Below are 22667 nucleotides of genomic sequence, written 5' to 3' on the forward strand. Positions count from 1 at the left end.
GTCATCAATAAATGATCATTCTGTTTATAAACACATTTTAAATAGTTTCCATGCAGGAGGTCACCCGAGCTGCAGCCAGGGGATTGGCTCCAGACTCTTTCTTCTGTCATTGGTCCGTATAAACGCCACTCAGAGTATGGCGGGCAGTGATTGGAGAGCTGGCCCCGCAGACCCCGCCCCCTCGCTATGTGCGGATGTCCGTTATGTTTCTGTGGTCGGACAGTGTCACAGAGAAGAGCCTGCAGAAGTTTAAAAACACACTCTGACCCGCAGAACCGGCAGAACCGAGCCACACCGAGGCCCCCGCTCTGACAGGAGCTCCATCCTGCCCGGTACGCGGACAGAAACATCCAGAACCCTCCCCACTTCACCCGGAGTCCCGGCCCTTCGCTGCTCCGCGGGGCCCGGCGAGGCGCGGCGGGAGCAGATGGAGCCTGCAGCGGCGAAGGCGAAGCCGCAGGGCCGGCTACTGGTGTCTACTCAGCTGGACGCCAAAGACGAGCTGGAGGAGGTAGGCTGACCCGGTTCGACTGCCCACATAACCCGGGATATAGACTGTTAGAGCGGGTTCAGAGGGTGAGCAGTTTGAGAACAAGCAGCGGGTACAAAGAGACATGATGGATCCATCTGAGAGAACAGACACCGAGGCTAGCAGGCTAGTTAGAACGGTTAGCATGTTTAGCTTAGCATAGCCGCCCTCCTGTGTGTGTAAACATGGTGCTGGTGGCGTGAGCCCAAAGTGTTGGACATGTGTCGGTTGTTTGTGGGGTTTTTGGACTCTTGCAGACCCCACGGAGCGGATTTGAAGCCATACAGCTCACTGAGAGTTAGCTTAGCATGCTAGTCCTGCGTAAACATATGGATGGGACCTAAGTGAGATATGCGCATGCGCCGTGTCGGCTTTTCACATGTCCAAAGTAGTGCGGGTCACTGATAAATGATACAAATAAATAATTTACACACCGAGAAAGACAGAGGCTTGTTTTGTTAATGAAAACTTTAAGAGAAGTCACAGCTGTGACTCAGGCTGTAGGTACCGGTGTTGTGCAGAGGGCACCTCGTGAAAGTGTTTGAAAACGGTATAAATGTTATTTCCGGGGGAACATCTGTGATGACAAAGTATTTGAAGTTTATACTTAATAGAACTAAGTGCCCTTATTGTTCTGTAGACTTAGTAACAGACGTTTTAGATGAGTTACTAACAGTGTACCCTGAAGTGTCTGTAGAGGAAATTTACTAGTTGATGCAAAAATACTGCAGCGTAGAAACTGTCTGACACCTTGTGATTTGTTGATGACAGGTGCACATGCATTTCTCAACATAATAACTTTACAGGCTAAGTCTGGTAGCTGGAGAGGTGCCAGTTCACTTCCTGAGCACTGCCGAGTTGCCCTTCAGCAAATCACCGAACCCCCTCATGCTCAAGTTCTCCTTCAAATGCAGCCCCTCACTCTGAAATCTTTCCATTAGTGCATGTCCACAGGATCCTGTCCGCTAAGTTATCAAAAAGCACAGAAACTAAAAATAAGGACATCTATTGCAAACCACAGGTGTGTAGGAGAGAAATGTATCCTTTAGAAACTGCAGACAAACTCACTGCACACTGTTGGAATTGCATGACCTGTTGCAATAACATGATTCAATAAGGCTAATGATTTTGTGTATGCGTTTGTAAAAGCAGTGTGTCATTGTGTGTTATAAACCTGTGTGTCTTGTGTGTGCGTAGAAGTTAGAGCGTTGTGTTGGGATCGTCCAGGGTTTGACCAATGGGCTGTCAGAGAGGGAGGCCAACGACGCGCTCACTGCCAATGTAAGTTACAAATACTGAAGCTACTGCAGTTCTACTATAACTGCTTTACACCTACTCTGTTTCACCGTGTTAAACTTAAGTGATAAATGCTCATACAGGTGTTAAACTCTGACTTCCTGTTTACCTGTGTACAGGTGTGTAAAGGTCAGCAGCAGCATGAAGAGGTGTGTCTGGGTCTGTTCACACTGGTCCTCACAGAGCCGACTCAGGCACAGAGGGTGAGACTCCATTACAGCTCTATAAGTGTGTGACATCACTGTGACATCACTATGACATCACTGTGTGTGTGTGTGTGTGTGTGTGTGTGTGTGTATTACAGTGTTACAGAGACCTGACGCTGCTCAGCAGAGACGGGATGAACTTGATTCTGGTCAAGATTAACCAGATCCTGATGGAAAAATTCTTAAAGCTACAGGACGTCCCCAGAACACAGGTAAGCACACAGGCACACACATGTACAGTCATAGGTAAACCATCACAGAAAGGTATTCATCAGGTCGCACAGGGATCCCACAGGTGAGCACACAAGAAAGCAACACACAGGCCATCTGTTTCGAACAGATATGTATACACACACGCTTAGAAACACGGAGGGTATATACACACACTTATAGAAACACAGGTATATGCACACGCTTATAGAAACACAGGCTTATAGAAACACACAGGTATACATACGCTTATAGAAACACACAGATATACACACGCTTATAGAAACACAGGTATATACACACGCTTATAGAAACACAGGTATATACACACGCTTATAGAAACACAGGTATATGCACACGCTTATAGAAACACAGGTATATGCACACGCTTATAGAAACACAGGTCTATGCACACGCTTATAGAAACACAGGTATATGCACACGCTTATAGAAACACAGGTATATGCACACGCTTATAGAAACACAGGTATATGCACACGCTTATAGAAACACAGGTATATGCACACGCTTATAGAAACACAGGTATATACACACGCTTATAGAAACACACAGATATACACGCTTATAGAAACACACAGATATACACACGCTTATAGAAACACAGGTATATGCACACGCTTATAGAAACACAGGTATATGCACACGCTTATAGAAACACAGGTATATACACACGCTTATAGAAACACAGGTATATGCACACGCTTATAGAAACACAGGTATATGCACACGCTTATAGAAACACAGGTATATACACACGCTTATAGAAACACAGGTATATGCACACGCTTATAGAAACACAGGTATATACACACGCTTATAGAAACACAGGTATATACACACGCTTATAGAAACACACAGATATACACACGCTTATAGAAACACAGGTATATACACACGCTTATAGAAACACACAGATATACACACGCTTATAGAAACACAGGTATATACACACGCTTATAGAAACACACAGATATACACACGCTTATAGAAACACAGGTATATACACACGCTTATAGAAACACACAGATATACACGCTTATAGAAACACACAGATATACACACGCTTATAGAAACACAGGTATATGCACACGCTTATAGAAACACAGGTATATGCACACGCTTATAGAAACACAGGTATATGCACACGCTTATAGAAACACAGGTATATACACACGCTTATAGAGACACACAGGTATACACACGCTTATAGAGACACACAGGTATACACACGCTTATAGAGACACACAGGTATACACACGCTTGTAGAAACACACAGGTATACACACGCTTATAGAAACACACAGGTATACACACGCTTATAGAAACACACAGGTATACACGTCCTTATAGATACACACGCTTATAGAAACACACAGGTATTCACACACCTTTGTTTAAAGGAAACATATGTGTATAGGTACACACAGGTATGCATATATGCTCATTAGCGCTCTCTGGTGGATGAACGGTTAAGTGCAGACTAAATAATCTCAGTCCAAGACAAATGTTTATAATCAGTTTGTTATAAATGATAAGTTTAATGTTTCTGACGAGTTTCATGTTTCTGATGAGTTTAATGTTTCTGATGAGTTTCATGTGTTTTTTTTCAGCTGGTGTGGCTGGTCAGAGAGCTGGTGAAGAGTGGAGTGATGGGAACTGACGGTGTTGTCATGACGCTGCAGAAACAAATTGCAGGTCTCATACAGACACAAGAACAAACTCTTATCACTGCAATATCTTACATCATGCCATGTATGTGTTTACATATATATGTGTGCGTGTGTGTGTACCCAGGTGGTGATATCTCCACTAAGAACCTGTGGTTGGCTGAGAGTGTGCTGGAAATCCTGCTGGATCAAAAGTAAGTTTCCCTTTACAAAGATTCTTCCAAACAGAGTTCAGTCAGACGGTTCAAGAATCCCTGATGTTCCCTGTACTGTTCAAACATGTAGTTTTATTCACATCAGGAGTTTTACAGCTGAATATGTTTCCTCTTTAGGGAGTGGGTGTTGAAGAGCGGGATGTTGATAGCGATGTCTGTCTACACCTACCTCCGCCTCATCGTCGACCACGGAGCGCCCAACTTGCTGATTCTGCGCCAGAAAGAGGTGGACTTCTGCATCAGCATGCTTAGGGAGAAGGTAAGGGAGAAAGAGAAGTGTATTGGAGGGAATGCTCCCCCTGGTGGTTACAAGGATAACACCGTCCTCTCTGTGTGTCTCTAGTTTATGGAGTGTCTGATCATCGGCAGAGATCTGGTTCGTCTGCTGCAGAATGTCGCTCGGATCCCAGAGATGGAGCTGGTGTGGAGAGACCTACTGCACAACCCACAAGTCCTCAGTCCTCAGTTTACTGGTAACACCACACTACCGACAATCCTCAGACCACTGTGAACACTACATTACCCACAATTCTCAGTCCACTTTGAAAACTACACTACCGACAAACTCCCTCACTTATACACTGTCCATTCTGTTTCAGGTGTTCTCCAGCTGCTGACGGCTCGAACCTCAAGGAAGTTTCTAGCCTGTCGTCTCACACCGGACATGGAGACTAAGCTGCTGTTCATGACCTCCAGGGTAACACGCACTGTACACACACTGTACACGCACTGCATACACACACACTGTACACACAGACTGTACATGCACTGCACACACACACTGTACACGCACTGCACACACACACTGTACACGCACTGCACACACACACACTGTACACACAGACTGTACATGCACTGCACACACACACTGTACACACATTGCACACACACTGTACACTCACACACTGTACACACACTGCACACACACTGTACACACAGACTGTACATGCACTGCACACACACACACACTGTACACGCACTGCACACACAAACACTGTACACACAGACTGTACATGCACTGCACACACACACACTGTACACACATTGCACACACACTGTACACTCACACACTGTACACACACTGTACACACACTGTACACACACTGCACATACACTGCACAAACACACTGTACACTCACACACTGCACACACACTACACACACACTGCACACACACTGTACAAACACTGTACAAACACTACACACACTGTACAAACACTGTACACACACTGTACAAACACTACACACACTGCACATACACTGTACATACACTGCACACACACTGTACAAACACTACACACACTGTACACCCACTGTACATTCACTGTACACACACTGTACACCCACTGTACATACACTGCACACACACTGTACACTCACACACTGCACACACACTGTACACTCACACACTGTACATTCACTGTACACACACTGTACATTCGCTGCACACACACTGTACATTCACACGCTGTACTCTGACAGATTCTCTCTGTTGATCCTGAATGTTAAATGTTGTCTCATAAAAACTGTACGGCAGCCTCAATGTGTGTGATGACTGTGAGCTCTCAGCCTCCTGTGTGACCCTGTGGGTATGTGTGATACCTGTGGGTAACATTTGTGTCTCCCATGTGTTACCTGTGCTCAGGTGCGTTTTGGGCAGCAGAAGCGGTACCAGGACTGGTTTCAGAGACAGTACCTGTCCACAGCAGAGAGCCAGTCATTGCGCTGCGATCTGATCAGATACATCTGTGGGGTGGTCCATCCGTCCAATGAGGTGCTGAGCTCTGACATCCTGCCACGCTGGGCCATCATTGGCTGGCTGCTCACCACCTGCACGGTAAGGAGGCAGAGCCAAAAGCTGTTCTGGTGTGAAGGTAATCATCTATAAAAATAAAGAACCAACCAATCGTTTTGTGTCTGCAGTCAAATGTTGCCGCCTCCAACGCCAAGCTTGCTCTTTTTTACGATTGGCTGTTCTTCAACCCTGAGAAAGACAGCATCATGAACATAGGTAAACACACACTCACCTGTCTGTTTATACATCAACTTACTTGTCAGGTGTGTGTGGAGCTGTTGTGCCCTCTGCACTGACTGACAGGTTCAACCCTCCTTATGTTTCAGAACCTGCCATCCTGGTGATGCATCACTCCATGAAACCTCATCCTGCCATCACGGCCACACTGCTGGACTTCATGTGCAGGGTAACACAAATGAACACATACACACACACACACACACACACACTCACTCACATGAATTATGGCGCGTGGAATGCTTCAGTACATGCATGCCAGACATACGCACACACGTGTGATCATCTCATAAAAGTGCCACGTCTACACACTCATGTGCGTTGTGTAAGTGGTACATGCAGCCTGACTTACAGACGCACGCACATGTTTTTTTTTTTTATTCGAGAGAGACAGAGAGAGACTTTAGGTATGTGTGCTTCCTTGATTTATGCATGGAGATTGCATGGATTCAGGGCGCATAAAAAGTCAGAGACAGAGAAGGTTACAATGGTACAGTAGAAGAACGGACTGCCAGACTCATATCGAAAGTCGTTTACTTAGTTGAAGAAGTTGAACTCCACACAGAGCTGATCAGACTGCAGTGAGCAAGGCTGAAGGATAAATTCAAGTGTGTTGGTTTGGAAACATTTGATGCCTGGCAGTGAAATACCCAAATTTGATGATTGCATCAAAGACACTCTGTGTGTTTGTGTCAACATATTCATGTGAGCAGGTTTTTATCTGTGATGAACCTTAACAAGTGCAAACTGTGTTGTGGCCAGACACACACACACACACACACACACACACACACACACACACACACACACACACACCTAAAGTCTCTCTCTCTCGCTCTCTCTCCAATAAATAACACGCATGCGTCTGTAAGTCAGGCTGCATGTACTACCTTCCATGTGTCTTTCATTATCTACTCCTTTGTTTCATCTTGTGTCCTTGTTTCCTCAGATCATCCCTCACTTCTTTCCCCCACTCGAGACTCAGGTGCGTCAGGGCGTCTTTAACTCGCTCACCTTCATTATGGAGAAGAGAGTGCTGGCGTGAGTATCTCACACACACACACACACACACACACACACACACACACACACACACACACACACACACACACACACACACACACACACACACACACACAGTGTTCTCTCTCTGAGTCCTCCACATGTTGTTATTGGTTATTGATTAATAATGACTCACGATTGGTCGGTCTCTCTGTCAGTCATCTCGCTCCGCTGTTTGATAACCCAAAGTTGGATCGAGAGCTTCGATCGATGCTCAGAGAGAGATTCCCCGAGTTCTGCAGCTCGCCATCGCCCCCTACTGAAGGTAACAGACACACTCTGTAGAAATACATAAACCAGCCTGTCTGTCTCTAAATGAACACTTGGTTGCGCTCTAACAACAAACCTCATCTTTGAGTCTCAAACCCTGAAACACTTGTTCTCGTGTATGCTGCAGTAAAAATGGAGGAGGCCACTTCCATGGAAATGGAAAACCACATGTTGGAGAAGGAGGAGAGTTGCTACGACCCCACAGAGGCCGCCTTCAGCGATGATGAGGAGGAGGTCAACAACAAAGGTGACAGGTCACAATAACCCGGTTTACCTGGCTTATACCTGTTTTAACCCAAACTAACCCAGTTCTGTTTATTCATTTTATTTATTTGAACCCTCAGAGCCTTGCTTACAGAGCTGCAGGTTCAGACTACAGAGTCACATCATCCTTTAACCTTCAGAGCCTCGTTTACAGAGCTGCAGGTTCAGACTACCAACACTATGTTTCAGCACAGGATGTTCATAAGTTTTTGGTACCAGGACACCCTGGGCCAAAAACGATGTTCAACTTTGTAGTCGTTTCAACAGATCTGCGATTGTTAGCATTCACTATCTGCTGATGACATCACACTCTGTTGACCAATCACTTTGCAGGAAAGAAGAGGGAGTTCAGGTTCCATCCGATCAAAGAGGCCGTGATCGAGGAGCCCGCTGACATCACACCCTGGCTCAACCAATTAGATGACACCATGAAGGAGAAAGTTCAGCAGCTGCAGAAAACCAGGTGAGACCCCTGCATGCAGTCCTCCTTCAGGTCCTTAGAACAGCCTGGAGGTCTGATAATGTTACTAATAATACTACTGTTTACTTTTGTCCTCAGTGACACAGAGACTCAGTGTGAGGTGATGCAGGAGATCGTGGATCTGATCTTAGAGGTGAGTTCTTTTCTATCTATGCTCTATAGTGGACTATCTCTGTAGGCGACTCTCTGTAGTGGACCCTCTCTGTAGTGGACCCTCTCTGTAGTGGACCCTCTCTGTAGTGGACCCTCTCTGTAGTGGACTCTCTCTGTAGTGGGCTCTCTCTGCAATGGACTCTCTCTGTAGTGGACTCTCTGCAATGGACTCTCTGCAGTGGACCCTCTCTGTAGTGGACCCTCTCTGTAGTGGACTCTCTGCAGTGGACCCTCTCTGTAGTGGACCCTCTCTGTAGTGGACCCTCTCTGTAGTGGACTCTCTGCAGTGGACCCTCTCTGTAGTGGACCCTCTCTGTAGTGGACTCTCTGCAGTGGACCCTCTCTGTAATGGACTCTCTCTGTAGTGGACTCTCTCTGTAGTGGACTCTCTCTGTAGTGGACTCTCTCTGTAGTTGACCCTCTCTGTAGGGGACTGTCTCTGTAGGGGACTCTCTGTAGGGGACTCTCTCTGTAGTTGACCCTCTCTGTAGTGGACTCTCTCCGTAATGGACCCTCTCTGTAGTGGACCCTCTCTGTAGTGGACTCTCTGCAGTGGACCCTCTCTGTAGTGGACCCTCTCTGTAGTGGACCCTCTCTGTAGTGGACCCTCTCTGTAGTGGACTCTGTCTGTTGTGGACTCTCTCTGTAGTGGACCCTCTCTGTAGTGGACCCTCTCTGTAGCCGACTCTCTCTGTAGGGGACCCTCTCCGTAATGGGCTCTCTCTGTAGTGGACTCTCTGCAGTGGACCCTCTCTGCAGTGGACCCTCTCTGTAGTGGACTCTCTCTGTAGTGGACTCTCTCTGTAGTGGACTCAGAAGAGAGAGAACTACACTAATCTGTTTGTAGTTCTCTGTAGACTGAGCCGGAGTCTGTTATTGTTTATTATTATGCTGCTGTGACATCACACATCGTTGAGTTTATACTAAAAGTTAAAGCCGGTACCATGAACACCCTGGGGTGGACTGTTGTTGATCTTAGTTTTTGGTCTCTGAGTTGCTGTATTTGTTGCTGATGTGAGGTGCTGTATTTGTTGCTGATGTGAGGTGCTGTATTTGTTGCTGATGTGAGTTGCTGTATTTGTTGCTGATGTGAGGTGCTGTATTTGTTGCTGATGTGAGTTGCTGAATTTGTTGCTGATCTTAGTTGCTGAATTTGTTGCTGATCTTAGTTGCTGTATTTGTTGCTGATGTGAGGTGCTGTATTTGTTGCTGATGTGAGGTGCTGTATTTGTTGCTGATGTGAGTTGCTGTATTTGTTGCTGATGTGAGTTGCTGAATTTGTTGCTGATCTTAGTTGCTGAATTTGTTGCTGATCTTAGTTGCTGTATTTGTTGCTGATGTGAGGTGCTGTATTTGTTGCTGATGTGAGTTGCTGTATTTGTTGCTGATGTGAGTTGCTGAATTTGTTGCTGAATTTGTTGCTGATCTTAGTTGCTGTATTTGTTGCTGATCTTAGTTGCTGAATTTGTTGCTGATCTTAGTTGCTGTATTTGTTGCTGATCTTAGTTGCTGTATTTGTTGCTGATCTTAGTTGCTGTATTTGTTGCTGATGTGAGGTGCTGTATTTGTTGCTGTATTTGTTGCTGATGTGAGTTGCTGCCGTGTCTCTACAGGAGGACTTTGACACGGAGCAGATGTCGTCTCTGGCGTCGTGTCTGGCCGAGCTCTTTAAGGATCACTTCAGAGGAGACGTGCTGCCCGAGGAGATCACTGAGGAGTGAGACGCTTTATTCAAAATAACTTTATTTTAACACTGACAGAGGACAACTGATGAAGTCTTCTAGTCTCTCTCTCTCTCTCTCTCTCTCTCTCTCTCTGGCCTGTCTCTTTCTCCTGATCTCTCTGTCTCTCCTGACCTGTCTCTCTCCTGACCTGTCTGTCTGATCTGTCTCATTCTCAAACCTGTCTCTATCTCTGACCTGTCTCTCTCTCTCCTGGCCTGTCTCTCTCAAACCTGTCTGTCTCTCTGACCTGCCTCTCTCTCTTGAATTGTCTGACCTGTCTCTCTCCCAGGTAACCAGTTCCCAAACCTGTCTGTCTCTCTATTCAATTCAAATGAGCTTTATTGGCATTACAGACGGTAAATGGACTCACACCTACACATTCACACACTGATGTTAGTGGTCGCTATGTAGTATCACCCATCAGAAGTAACTAATCCCATTCATACACCACCACCGAAGCAGCGGGAGCAATTCAGGGTTAAGTGTCTTGTCCACCTGGCAGCACCCTAGACCTTCCGGTTGAGAGGCGACGACCAACTGAGCCACAGCCGCCCCAGATCAACAATCCATGTTGCCAAAGCAGTACAGAAAAATTATGATTTACAAATGATTACAATATATACAGTATACAAATATAACAAATATGAATAAAAAACATTAACAATTTAGATCATTTTACGGAGTATTTCTAAGAAACATTCAGTGTATTTTGTCTTAATGTTTCACATTCATAAACATATTTAGCAGCTTGTACTGCACACAGACTGTTCTCTCCACATAGATAGAGATGCTTCTGAGGATTGGGTAGGTGGATAAACTCAGGATATATATTATTGAGTAAACATAGCCTGGCCTCTCTGGGTAACCAGTTTTGTTTGTGACGGCCTGTTTCTATGGTCAGACTGTGTCCACTCAGTCTGTACATCGTCATCGTTTTCCTTAGTTTCACATCCCTCACTGTGCTCAAGTACTCTGCCAGCTTGTACTCTCTGTTCAGGCTCAAATAGAATTCTAATTTACTTTGTGATTTGGTGCTTTCCTTCCAATATTTGATATAATTCTTTTTGTTTTGAGATAATTTGGTTGGGCCAGATTGTTTGGGGTGTGTCCTGAAGCCCTGGTGTTTGAGGGCGGAGCTTCAGGATCAGCTGGCAAAGGGGACTCTTATCTGGGTTCAACTCTTGCCACTGAAGGGCTTTGTACTGAGACCCCCTTCTCTCTCTCCTGACCTGTTTCTCTCTCTGACCTGTCTGTCTGTCAGGTCTCTGGAGGATTCGGTGTGCAGACCTGTGTGTCTGATCTTTAGGAACCTGGTCACCATGCAGGAGGATAACTCTGGGTTCTCTGTGCTGCTCGACATGTTGGCCGAGTTTTACCAGAAACAACCAAAGATCGGATACCACCTGCTCTATTACCTGAAGGCCAGGTGAGATGATGTCACAGATGATGTCATATGTCAGCTGATCCTATAGATGAAGCAGAATGATCAGAATGATGTCACACAGAAACACAGAAGTATGGAGTTTCTCTAATCATTCCCTAAGTCTGAAGTTTAACACTCCCGTAATGTAACAATGACATGACATCGTAGACAGACTTCATCATAGACAGACCTTATTACATCACAGGCAGACTGTATGACATCCTAGAGAGACTGTATGACATCCTAGCGAGACTGCATGACATCCTAGAGAGACTGTCTGACATCACAGAGAGACTGTCTGACATAAACGAGACTGTATGACATTACAGAGAGACTGTATGACATTACAGAGAGACTGTATGACATCACAGAGAGACTGTATGACATCATAGACAGACTGTCATACAGTTTCTCCAGCATGTCATACATAGACAGGACTGAATGACATCATAGAGAGACTGTATGACATAGACAGGCCTGAATGACATCATAGACTAGACTGAATGACATCATAGACAGTTGTACATTGTGATGTTGTCAAAGTTGAAGCCTTTGGTCTGTCTGGAAAAAAAAGTTGCTGCTCTTACAGTGAAATGTTTTTGATATATTTTAATGGTGAGCAGGATGTTAAAGGCGCGTGTGTGTGCTTGCAGTAAAGCGGCAAACGGTAAGATGATGCTGTACGAGTCGTTCGCTCAGGCGACAGCTCTTGGTGACCTGCACACCTGTCTGATGATGGACATGAAGGCGTGTCAGGAGGACGACGTCCGGCTGCTCTGCTACCTCACGCCCTCCATCTACACCGAGGTACACACAACACACTCACACACACACATACACACACACACACTCAGGTGGGTAACCTGACTTCTAGTTTGTTGTCTTCAGTTTCCAGACGAGACGCTGCGGAGTGGAGAGCTGCTCAACATGATCGTAGCGGTCATCGACTCCACTCAGGTAACACATTCACCAACAGCCAACACACACCTGATCGTCAGTGTGTGGTTTGAGTAACCTGTGTGTGTTTCTGTGTGTGTGCGTGTGTGTGTGTGTGTGTGTGTGTGTGTGTAGCTGCAAGAGCTGATGTGTCATGTGATGATGGGAAACCTTGTGATGTTCAGGAAGGACTCAGTGCTCAACATCCTGAGTAAGTAACTCACACTCTCACTTAGATAATTCACTGATGGGAGTTAATGTTTTGGCAACATATAAATGGTTAATGAAGTTAACCAGCCGACTTTGATTAAGACCCAAATATCTGAAATAACTATAACGTGTCGGCACAGTGTGCATCGGAACATTTTATATGTTTTCCATAAGTCTGTGTGTGTCTGTGTGTGTCCACAGTTCAGTCTCTGGACTGGGAGACCTTCGAGCAGTACAGCACCTGGCAGCTGTTCCTTGCTCACAGCATCCCTCTGGAGACCATCATCCCCATCCTGCAGCACCTCAAGTACAAAGGTGAGAGCTCCGACCAATCACATGGCTGAGAGTAACAGCCAATCACAGGGCTGCTCAGAGTCATCACTTCCTGTGTGATCACAGTCTTCATGTTTGCGTTTCAGAACACCCAGAGGCCTTATCGTGTCTGCTGCTGCAGCTCCGCAGAGAGAAGTAAACACACACACACACACACACACACACACACACACTGTTTTTTTATTATCATGGAGATGTGCTGTATATGGGCGCATCGGCCAAATGGTTACAGTCATTGGGCGGCCGTGTATCACTGTGCGTTAAGATTTGTTACTGGTTGTAGACGCCTTACTCATCACTGTGATCTATACACAAAATCTGATTGGCCCTCCTTGAAGGTCTGCAGGTATATCCACTGGCTGAAGCTTTTCTTGGGTTAGTCTTCTTGGGTTAGTTCCTTCTTATTTATGTTCAGACCTTCAAAGAACCAGTTGTAAATGGACAGTATTGACATAGGGAGCTGTCCAGAGTTGTGCAATCAGTGATACATAAGTTAAAGTGCAGGAGTGTAGACATATTAAAAGTAGAAAATACAGATATTATCATGATGACAGTTCTCTGCTCGCAAGAGGTGAGCTGTTGTACGGAGTTATGACCTTCGGTAAGAAAGATTTCTTGTATCTGTCCTTGTGACAGCGGAGTTGTATCAGTCTGTTGGAGAAGCTGCTTTGCTGTTTGTCCAGTAGGGTGTGCAGAGGATGTCCAGGATTATTCATAATGGATAACAGTTTGTTCAGAGTCCTCCTCTCTGTCACCACTACAAAAGAGTCCAGCTTGCAGCCTGTCACAGAGCAGGCCTTCTTAATGAAGTCCAGTCCAGTCTCTTAGTGTCACCCGCTCCAATGTTGCTCTCCCAGCAGACCACAGCAGAGAACAGTGCACTGGCCACAACAGACTGATAGAAGATCTCTAACATCTTGCTGCATATATTGGAGGTGCTCAGCTTCCTCAGAAAGTAGAGTCTGCTCATCCCCTTCTTGTAAACAGCCTGAGTGTTGGCCTTCCAGTTCAGTTTGTTGTCTATGTTGACACCCAGGTACTTGTACTCCTCCACCACAGACACATCCTCTCCCAGGATACACAGCGGTGGTGGCTCTGTCCTCTTCCTTCTAAAGTCTATCACCATCTCCCTGGTCTTATCCAAGTTCAGAATCAGGTGATTTGTTCCTGTCCACTCCGCAAAGTTATCCACCAGCTCTCTGTACTCCCCCTCTCGCCCATCACTTATACACCCCACCACCACAGAGTCATCAGAAAACTTCTGCAAGTGGCATGACCTGGAGTTGTACTGAAAGTCAGAGGTGTACAAGGTGAAAAGGAAAGGAGACAGCACAGTCCCCTGTGGAGCTCTTGTACTGCTCTCCACCATTCCAGACTGAGTACTGCCAAGTCTGACAAACTGTGGTCTGTCTGTCAGGTAGTCAGTAATCCAGGAGGTGATGGACGAGTCCATCAACTGCAGCTTCTCTTCCAGCAGTTGTGGCTGGATGGTGTTGAATGAACTAGAGAAATCAAAAAAGGTGATTCTCACAGTGCAGCCGTTTCCCTCCAGATGTGAGTGAGCACGCTGTAGCAGGTAGATGATGGCATCGTCCACTCCCAGGTGTGGCTGGTAGGCAAATTGTAGAGGGTCAAGGGATGGTTTCACCTGCAGCCTGAGGTGGGTCAAGACGAGCCTCTCCAACACTTTCATCACATGAGAAATGAGAGCCACTGGTTGATAGTCTTTGAGGTCAGATGGCGTTGTCTTCTTTGAGACCGGGACCAAGCTGGATGTTTTCCACAGCACTGGTATCCTCTCCTGGCTCAAACTCAGGTTGAAGAGGTGTTGCAGAATCTCAGACAGCTGGTTGGCACGGTCTCACTGGCCATCTGTACCGTTCCCAAGCACGCTTCAACGCTTAAGTCCAGTTCGTTTGACCAGTGTGACCACTCCGTATCATGCTCAGGCACGGTACACTTCCTTGGCTTTGGCACACTTCGGAGAGGTGTGCTTCGGCACGGTAAACTTCATGCACAAGCCAAGCACACGGGTACACAATGCTGACAGCCTTCATTATGGAGAAATCCAGAGTTTCGTGGCTGTATCTGACTAACATGACACAATATAAGACACAAAGTAGCTGTCATGTTCTCTGTGTTGTTTTCCGATGTGCGGGCGTCCGCGCGTCTATTTTATTTTTAAATGTATTTATTGCTGTGTCTGATTAAAATGGCTTAAAATAAGCTGCAAAGTCAGTAAAGTAGCTGTAATGCTCTGTGTTTTTCTCTGATGTGCAGACACAAATACAAAGGGAAGCTGGGAGGTGTGAAGGACAGGGGTGTTGTTTGAGGTGGGAGAGGCAGCTGAAGGCTGTGAACTAAGCCGGTTTAAGAACAGGTTTAGCTCATTTGCCTTCTCCAGGCTGCCAGAATGTTGCCTTTCTCTCCCCTTGAAACCAGTGATTTCCCTCATTCCCGTCCACACATCCCTCACGTTGTTCTGATGGAGTTTGGCCTCCAGCTTTCTCCTCTATGAGTCCTTGTACTCCCTCACCTTTTCCCTCAGATCAAGCTTTATCCTTTTCAGCTCCTCCCTGTTTCCAGACCTGAAGGCTTGTTTCTTTTTGTTGAGAAGGGCTTTCAGGTCACTGGTGATCCAGGGTTTGTTATTAGGAAAACAGTGTACAGTCCGGGCCGGTAGAGCAGTGTTTTCTAAGAATTTAATATATTCTATGATGTAATCAGTCATGCTCTTAATGTCCTCTCCATGTGGCTCGCAAAGTAGATCCCAGTTTGTGGACCCAAAGCAGTCCTGCAGTGCCTCATTGCTCTCCTGTGTCACCTCCTCACAGTCCTTGTGGTCACAGGCTGTCTTTGGACCAGGGGGATATACTCTGGTGTCAGTAGGACCAGGTTGTGGTCTGATCTGCCCAGGGGGGGAAGGGCAGTGGTACTGTATGCTTCCTTAACGTTAGCATACAGAAGGTCTAGTGTTTTATTTTCTCAGTTAACAGTTAACAGTTAACATATTGATGAAAAGTGGGTAGTGTTCTGTCCATTTTTACCTGATTAAAGTCCCCGGTAATGGCTACAAAAGCATTTGGATGCTTAGTTTGAAGCTGTGAAACAGTAAAGTGAATGGCATCACTCGCAGACTCGGCATCAGCTGACCATGGGATGTAAACAGCTATAACAATGGTGCACGTGAATTCCCTGGGCAAGTAATAGGTGCGCATTCCAACAGCTAACAGTTCGATGTCCAGGCTGCAGAGACGTTCCTTCACCCTAACATGGCCAGGATTACACCATCTCTCACTCACATACAGTGCAATTCCTCCACCTTTCTTCCTACCACTCTTTATAACGTCCCTGTCTGCCAGAAAAGTCCTGAAGCCGGGTACCGCCACGCTGTGGTCCGTGATGTCCAAGTGCAGCCATGTCTCCATGAAGCACATAATACTGACAGCGGTATTCCCACTGGTTCCGGACAAGCGCGCCGAGTTCGTCCGTCTTATTGCCCAAAGACCTCACGTTCCCCATAATCATCGCGTGCACAAAAGGCTTATGTTCTCTTCTTAGGTCTTCTCTTAGCTCCAGCTCTGCAACTCCAGCGTCGCCTCCTCAGCTCCTCCGGAATTTCAGGCCTTGCTCCGGCTGTAGCACCATGGAGAGCGCCATCAGCTGATCGCGTGTGTAAACGATGCCCTTACTCCGCTGTGCACTGCTCTCCGTTACAAAGAATGTCAAAAGTAACAGAAAAACAGCGCGAAAAGTTCCAAGAGCGAAAGTAGCCATTTCCACTTAATAGAGTAAACTAATATTCAAAAAACACACAGTAAAAACAAATAATAACTAATCAAAAAATACAATATAACAACACAGACGACGGGAGCTGCTGCAACAGGCGGCCACCTCACACAGCGCCGGAAGCATAAACGCATAGAAAACAAACGCGAGACCATTGGACAGTGCCTGAAGTGTTTCTGAATTCTAATTTGTCATCACGACTCAGCACTTCATCTGTAAACCAATCTGCACATTGTAACTGTTGTTTTCTCTTTATCATGTCATATTGACCTTCTGCTGCTGTCATCTTGGCCAGGTCACCCTTAGGAAAGAGATCTTGATCTCAATGGGTTAATGACCTGGTTAAATAAAGGTTCAATGAAATAAAAAAAAAAACACTCTGACTCTCTACCTGTCTGTCTGACTCTCTACCTGTCTGTGTGTCAGGCCCAGTGAGGAGATGGTGAAGATGGTCCTGAGTCGTCCGTGTCACCCTGAGGATCAGTTCACCACCAGCATCCTGAGACACTGGGCGTCCAAACACGACGACACGCTGGGAGAGCATATCAAGGCCCAGCTGATCAAGAACAACAACCAGCCCCGCAAGAGACAGAGGTGAGACAGGGACGGGGTGAGACAGGTAGAGACAGACGGGGAGAGACAGAGGTGAGACAGGGATGGGGTGAGACAGGGATGGGGTGAGACAGGTAGAGACAGAGGTGAGACAGGGAGGCACAGACAGTTAGACAGAGGTGAGAGGGACAAACAAATATGGTCGTGTGTGTGCGTGCGTGGAAACAATGTGAGTGAGTTTTCTGACTTGGGGTGTGTGTGTGTGTGTGTGTCCTCAGCCTGCGGAGCTCCAGCAGTAAACTGGCTCAGCTGACTCTGGAACAGATCCTTGAGCACATGGACAACCTGAGACTGAGCCTGAGCAACACCAAGAACAACTGTGAGAGACGCACACAGACATGCACACACACAGACACACAAACTTACACACTCGCACAGACAGACAAACTCACACACACAGACATGCACACACACAAACACAGACATGCACTCACACACACACTCACACACACAGACATGCACACACAGACTCACACACACATACACAGACACACAAACTCACACACAGACATACACACACACACTCACGCACTCACATGCACACACATACACATACTCACAGACACACATACTCACAAGCACACACATACTCACAGACACACACTCACACACACTCACACAGACACACACTCACACATACTCACCACATGTATTGATTGTAACTGTGTTTGTGTGTCAGTCTTCTCTCAGACTCCTATCCTTCAGGCTCTGCAGCACGTTCAGGCCAGCTGTGACGAAGCACACAAGATGAGGTACATACACACACACATACACACATGACATCATACGGTTTAATAATGACATCACACTGTTTAATAATGACATCACACTGTTTAATAATGACATCACACTGTTTAATAATGACATCACACTATTTAGTCATCACACTGATGACATCACACTGTTTAATAATGACATCACACTGTTTAATGTTGACGTCACACTGTTTAATAATGACATCACACTGTTTAATAATGACATCACACTGTTTAATAATGACATCACACTGTTTAATAATGACATCACACTGTTTAAAGGGGCTATTCATAGCTTTCAGTGACGTCACCAGCGCGCAGGGCTGGAGGGCAAAAAATGCTCAGGAAAGTAACGGCTACCGTTACTGCAGCACAGGCTTTTAATTTAACATCTCATCGAAACGACACATATTTACATCACCTGACAACCATAGAAAAAACACTATATTAGGATAAACTTTGAGTTTTGGAACTACTGCCTACAAATAATACATTAAGAAAAAAATAAAGGCCAGCAAATATATATATTTTTTCAATTTCTCAATTTCCTGATCAGATGACATCGAATCGATCAAGTCTGTGACTTAACTGTATTATTCATTAAACAAAACATAATGCCTTCTCAATTAAATATAGTGTAACAGATGTGTATAGGACACAAAAACAAAATTTGTTATTTTGGCCGGTAAAAAAATATGTTTGGCTGGTGAATTTTTTCATCCACCTGCCACCTTGGCCGGTGAGTCAAAAAGTTAATTTCGGACCCTGCTCATAAGTAATTATGACATTATGATAATACAAAAACTGAACTGAGAGGCATTTGTTAGGACAGTTTCAGTCACGTTTGTCTGAAAGTCATCAGTTAACATGGTCACTCTTTTAACCGTAACACCAAGACGTCACTTCAATGATATTGCTAATATTTAGAAGAGAATCCATCTTCTTACACCGCTGTAGGATGAAAGTCTACAAACAAACAGGCAGCTTTATGTATTATTGATTGGTCTGGGTCGATAATGCTGCTTGAGACGTGAAGGGAAAGAAATTCCTCATCATTCAAGCATCGGTGAGTGCTAGATAGTATCAGCTGTCAATTGTAGTGTTCTGGGGCAGTAATTTGAGTTAACGGCAGGAATATTTAGATTTAGTCAACACTATAATTAATGTCAGGATGAGGAGATATCCGATGTTTCCCGTTACAAGGGCCGCAGAGGGTCCAACTGCTTTAATCCACAAACGTTCTCCTTTCTCTTTTTTTTCTCAGATTAAATTCTGTAGAAGCAAAACTCGGGCTCGTCTCCACGCCGGTTAGTGTATCACATTAAACAACAACTGTATTTCATTTGAAAAATTAAAAAATAAGATAGATAAAAACACGTAGGGGACCACTGAGACCAGTAACTTCTCAGTAGCGTACAGTGGTAGAGAGCCTTTCTTGCCCTCCAGGTGGGCGGTTCCATAAGAGTGTGACGTCACGTGAAAGCTATGAATATGTGACTTTCAAAAATACTGCGTTTGTAGAGATTCCGCCTGGCCGTTAGGCGAACTGCACCAGTAACCTCTCCCTCGTCATGTGCTCGTACGTACACAAACAAGCATCACCATCGGCCGCATAACACTGGATATTTACCGGCATAATGTTTACAGAGGAGTTAAGTGGTCATACACATGTGAAAGCCTGTGAAGGAGTCTGTGTTGTGCTTGAGGCCGGTCATTCTCCATCCTACAAACGACAGTCTCTGCAGTCACTGGCTGACAGCGGGAGTGCGTGATGAGTTTGTCCGCCTTTGATAGCTCTCAGGGCGGAAAGAAGTGTGTGGAATGCGGCCTCTGGCTGTAGCGGGAGTGTGTGATGAGTTTGTACTGTTGATCTCTGTAAGCGGAGCGGCGCGAGGAGGACGTGGAGAACGTGCATAAAATGTCACTTCCTGGAGCTTTCGCGGAAAATACGACCCGGGGAAAAATTTTATACAGTCAACACAGATAGACAGTGAACATCTACTTTTTCACATCAGCTAACCATTTGCTTATTAATGGGCGATAAAAAACGATTTATACATGTAAAAAGTTACATATAGCCCCTTTAATAATGACACTGTTTACTAATGACATCACACTGTTTAATAATGACATCACTGTTTATTAATGACATCACACTGTTTAATAATGACATCACTTCTAGGTTCAGTGACCTGTTTGCCCTGGCGGAGGAGTACGAAGACTCTCAGGCGAAGCCTCCAAAGTCTCGGCGTAAAGCTCCAGCCACCTCGCCCCGCTCCAGAAAAGGAGCGGCTCCGCCCACCAACGAGGAGGAGAGCGCCTCCAGCAGCGCCTCGGTACGTCAACTCCACATCACAGAAGTGTCGCCATGATTAAAAAATTGCAGTCAAAGTGGTGCACTCTTCCCTGAGTCCCTCCCTCCCTAACGTGGCGCCATAGCTCACAGTTAGAGATGGGGGGTGTCATGGTGCATTCATGTGCTGTCGGACGCATCGGAAAAACAAGTTTCCCAGTTGTAAAATGATCATGCACACCTGCTTGAGTCGGAAACTTCCCGGGACTAAATGTGTTTTGTTAATGTTTACATACTTTATTAATTCACGTGTTGCACATCAACTTATCTCAAATAGAATCCAGAGACATTCACGCGTCTTCTTCGAAAGTCAATAGAAAGTGCAGCACAATCTTGGGTCTTGTCGAGAGCTACAGAAAAGTAATTTACCACTTTCAGCGTTTTTCTGAAACCTGACTGAGAAGGTGATAAAATATCATTGGTGTATAAAAACTCCTTTAGTTGATCGCTCACAAGAGAGTCAAAGATTTGAAGCAGACAGATTGGATAGATGCCTGTTGTTATTTAAAGTACTCGGGTCACCCCCTTTCAATAACGGGAGGACAAAGGCAGACCTCCATATCCTTGGAATTTCCTTAAAATCACTGAAAGCTTAAAAAGATATGCAAGAGGTTCTGCTATGAAGTCAGCTGCTAGTTTCAAGAAATAAATACCCAACAAGTCTTGTCCTGAAGGTTTTCTTGGATCTAGCTTTTTTAAGGCCTGATGAACATCCTGCACAGAGAAGGGCACAACACTGATAGACTGACCAGCGTACTCTGACACATACTGGGTTTCACAGATGTAGAGCGAGCTGAATCAAACAGGGATCCAGAAGATACAAAATGCTTGTTAAAACAATTCATTCATTCCATTTTGTCATGAATAGCAACAGAATCATTCATAACAAAAGCGGGTCAAGCTGGAGAGTTGTTGCTGACAGAAAGAGATTTTATAACTTTCCAAAACCTCCTCAGGTCCTTTACATTTTTTGGGGTGACAGACAAATAAAACTCAGATTTGGCTTTCTTAAAAAAGAGGAACATTTGTTTCTTAGTTGTCTAAAAGCAATCCAATCTGTAGCAGGACCTGTAGTCCTCGCCTTAGCCCAGGCCAGGTTTTTGTGCATAAATAGTTTCTGCAAGTTCATGAAAAAACGGGCGCGTATCACGCCCCTTAACTCTGATTTCCTGACAAGTCCATGCCGCCTCCACATCAGGGATCTGTTCTACTCCACCTAATGAAACCCCTTTCTGTTAGCAGCAACACGTGGTCACTCCAATCATCTGTGAACACAGTGCTCAGAACAACACACCTAGACTCTGTGTTCAGGAAGTTGTTACTCCTTGAGATATTTACTCAGGAAAGATTTGATCTTTAATATACGAATCAATTTGATTAATTCAGAACGTGACGTATTCAACCAGAAAGTGATCCAATCAGAACTGATACTATCAGATTCAATCATGTTGCAGTAAACCGGCCGTGGTCATGAGGTCATGTAGTCATGTAGATGATGATGTCACAGATCATGTGATTCTGTTTCAGGAGGAGGAAGACTCGAAGCCCAAAGCTCCCAAGAGGAAGAGGAAAGGTTCGTCGGCAGTGGGCTCTGACAGCGACTGATGGACCTCTGAACCAATCACAGAGGCCGTCAGCTAGCCAGCCACTCTGACCACCAGAAGAGGCCCCGCCCCCTCCCAATGACTCGCACTTACGCCCTGGAAGGGGCGGGACTCTGAGACGCCACAGGTTTACATCCTGCTGGTGAACTGACTGTCACATGACTGTTTCCATGGAGATGAGGACTAAGCGGTCTAAAGTCACTGTGTGGCCCCGTGTGGTCGTTCTCCCATGATGCACTGGGAGGAGTAAACCATGAACTATGGGAACATTTTAATACAGCGGACATAATGATGATTGTGGGGTTTTCTCCTCTTTTTTCTGTTTTTTTTTTTCTTTGAAGGGGGTGGACTCTTATTTTGGAGGATCCTAACTTCCTGCTGTTTTTAGCAGCTCCTTCCTGTTTGTCTCTGCAGTAAAAGCCCCTTGTCTGTTGTGAACATCGTGTTGGAGGAATCTTCTTATAAAACCTGATGTTTGTTTCCTGTCGTCACCTGTCTGTTACTCTGAGAGGGGGAGGAGTTA

General features: G+C 45.5%; 1 protein-coding gene across 1 annotated transcript; it reads left to right on the forward strand.

Annotated features, from left to right (window-relative positions):
- The first annotated feature begins 174 nt into the window (after nt 1–174).
- ints3 (integrator complex subunit 3) lies at nt 175–22624 on the forward strand. Its single transcript, XM_020651666.3, has 29 exons — nt 175–511; nt 1727–1810; nt 1945–2028; nt 2130–2243; nt 3873–3957; nt 4057–4123; nt 4262–4403; nt 4488–4617; nt 4744–4841; nt 5789–5980; nt 6067–6154; nt 6265–6344; nt 7125–7216; nt 7396–7502; nt 7635–7754; nt 8105–8234; nt 8331–8385; nt 10019–10122; nt 11391–11555; nt 12206–12359; nt 12441–12509; nt 12624–12699; nt 12900–13013; nt 13118–13166; nt 17247–17414; nt 17651–17751; nt 18112–18184; nt 20370–20523; nt 22068–22624. The coding sequence occupies exons 1-29, from the start codon at nt 428–430 to the stop codon at nt 22143–22145; spliced, it is 3057 nt and encodes a 1018-aa protein (XP_020507322.1). The 5' UTR covers nt 175–427; the 3' UTR covers nt 22146–22624.
- Nucleotides 22625–22667: the final 43 nt, after the last annotated feature.

This window comes from Labrus bergylta, chromosome 19 (genome assembly GCF_963930695.1).
Source record: "Labrus bergylta chromosome 19, fLabBer1.1, whole genome shotgun sequence".
NCBI lineage: Eukaryota > Metazoa > Chordata > Actinopteri > Labriformes > Labridae > Labrus > Labrus bergylta.

Bases quoted from the DNA above. Each gene is read 5' to 3' on its own strand.
- ints3 (XM_020651666.3), top strand. From the start codon at position 428: ATGGAGCCTGCAGCGGCGAAGGCGAAGCCGCAGGGCCGGCTACTGGTG. The intron at 8,386-10,018 runs GTGAGTTCTTTT...GTGTCTCTACAG, and splicing joins TCGTGGATCTGATCTTAGAG to GAGGACTTTGACACGGAGCA. The intron at 17,752-18,111 runs GTGAGAGACGCA...TTTGTGTGTCAG, and splicing joins GAGCAACACCAAGAACAACT to TCTTCTCTCAGACTCCTATC.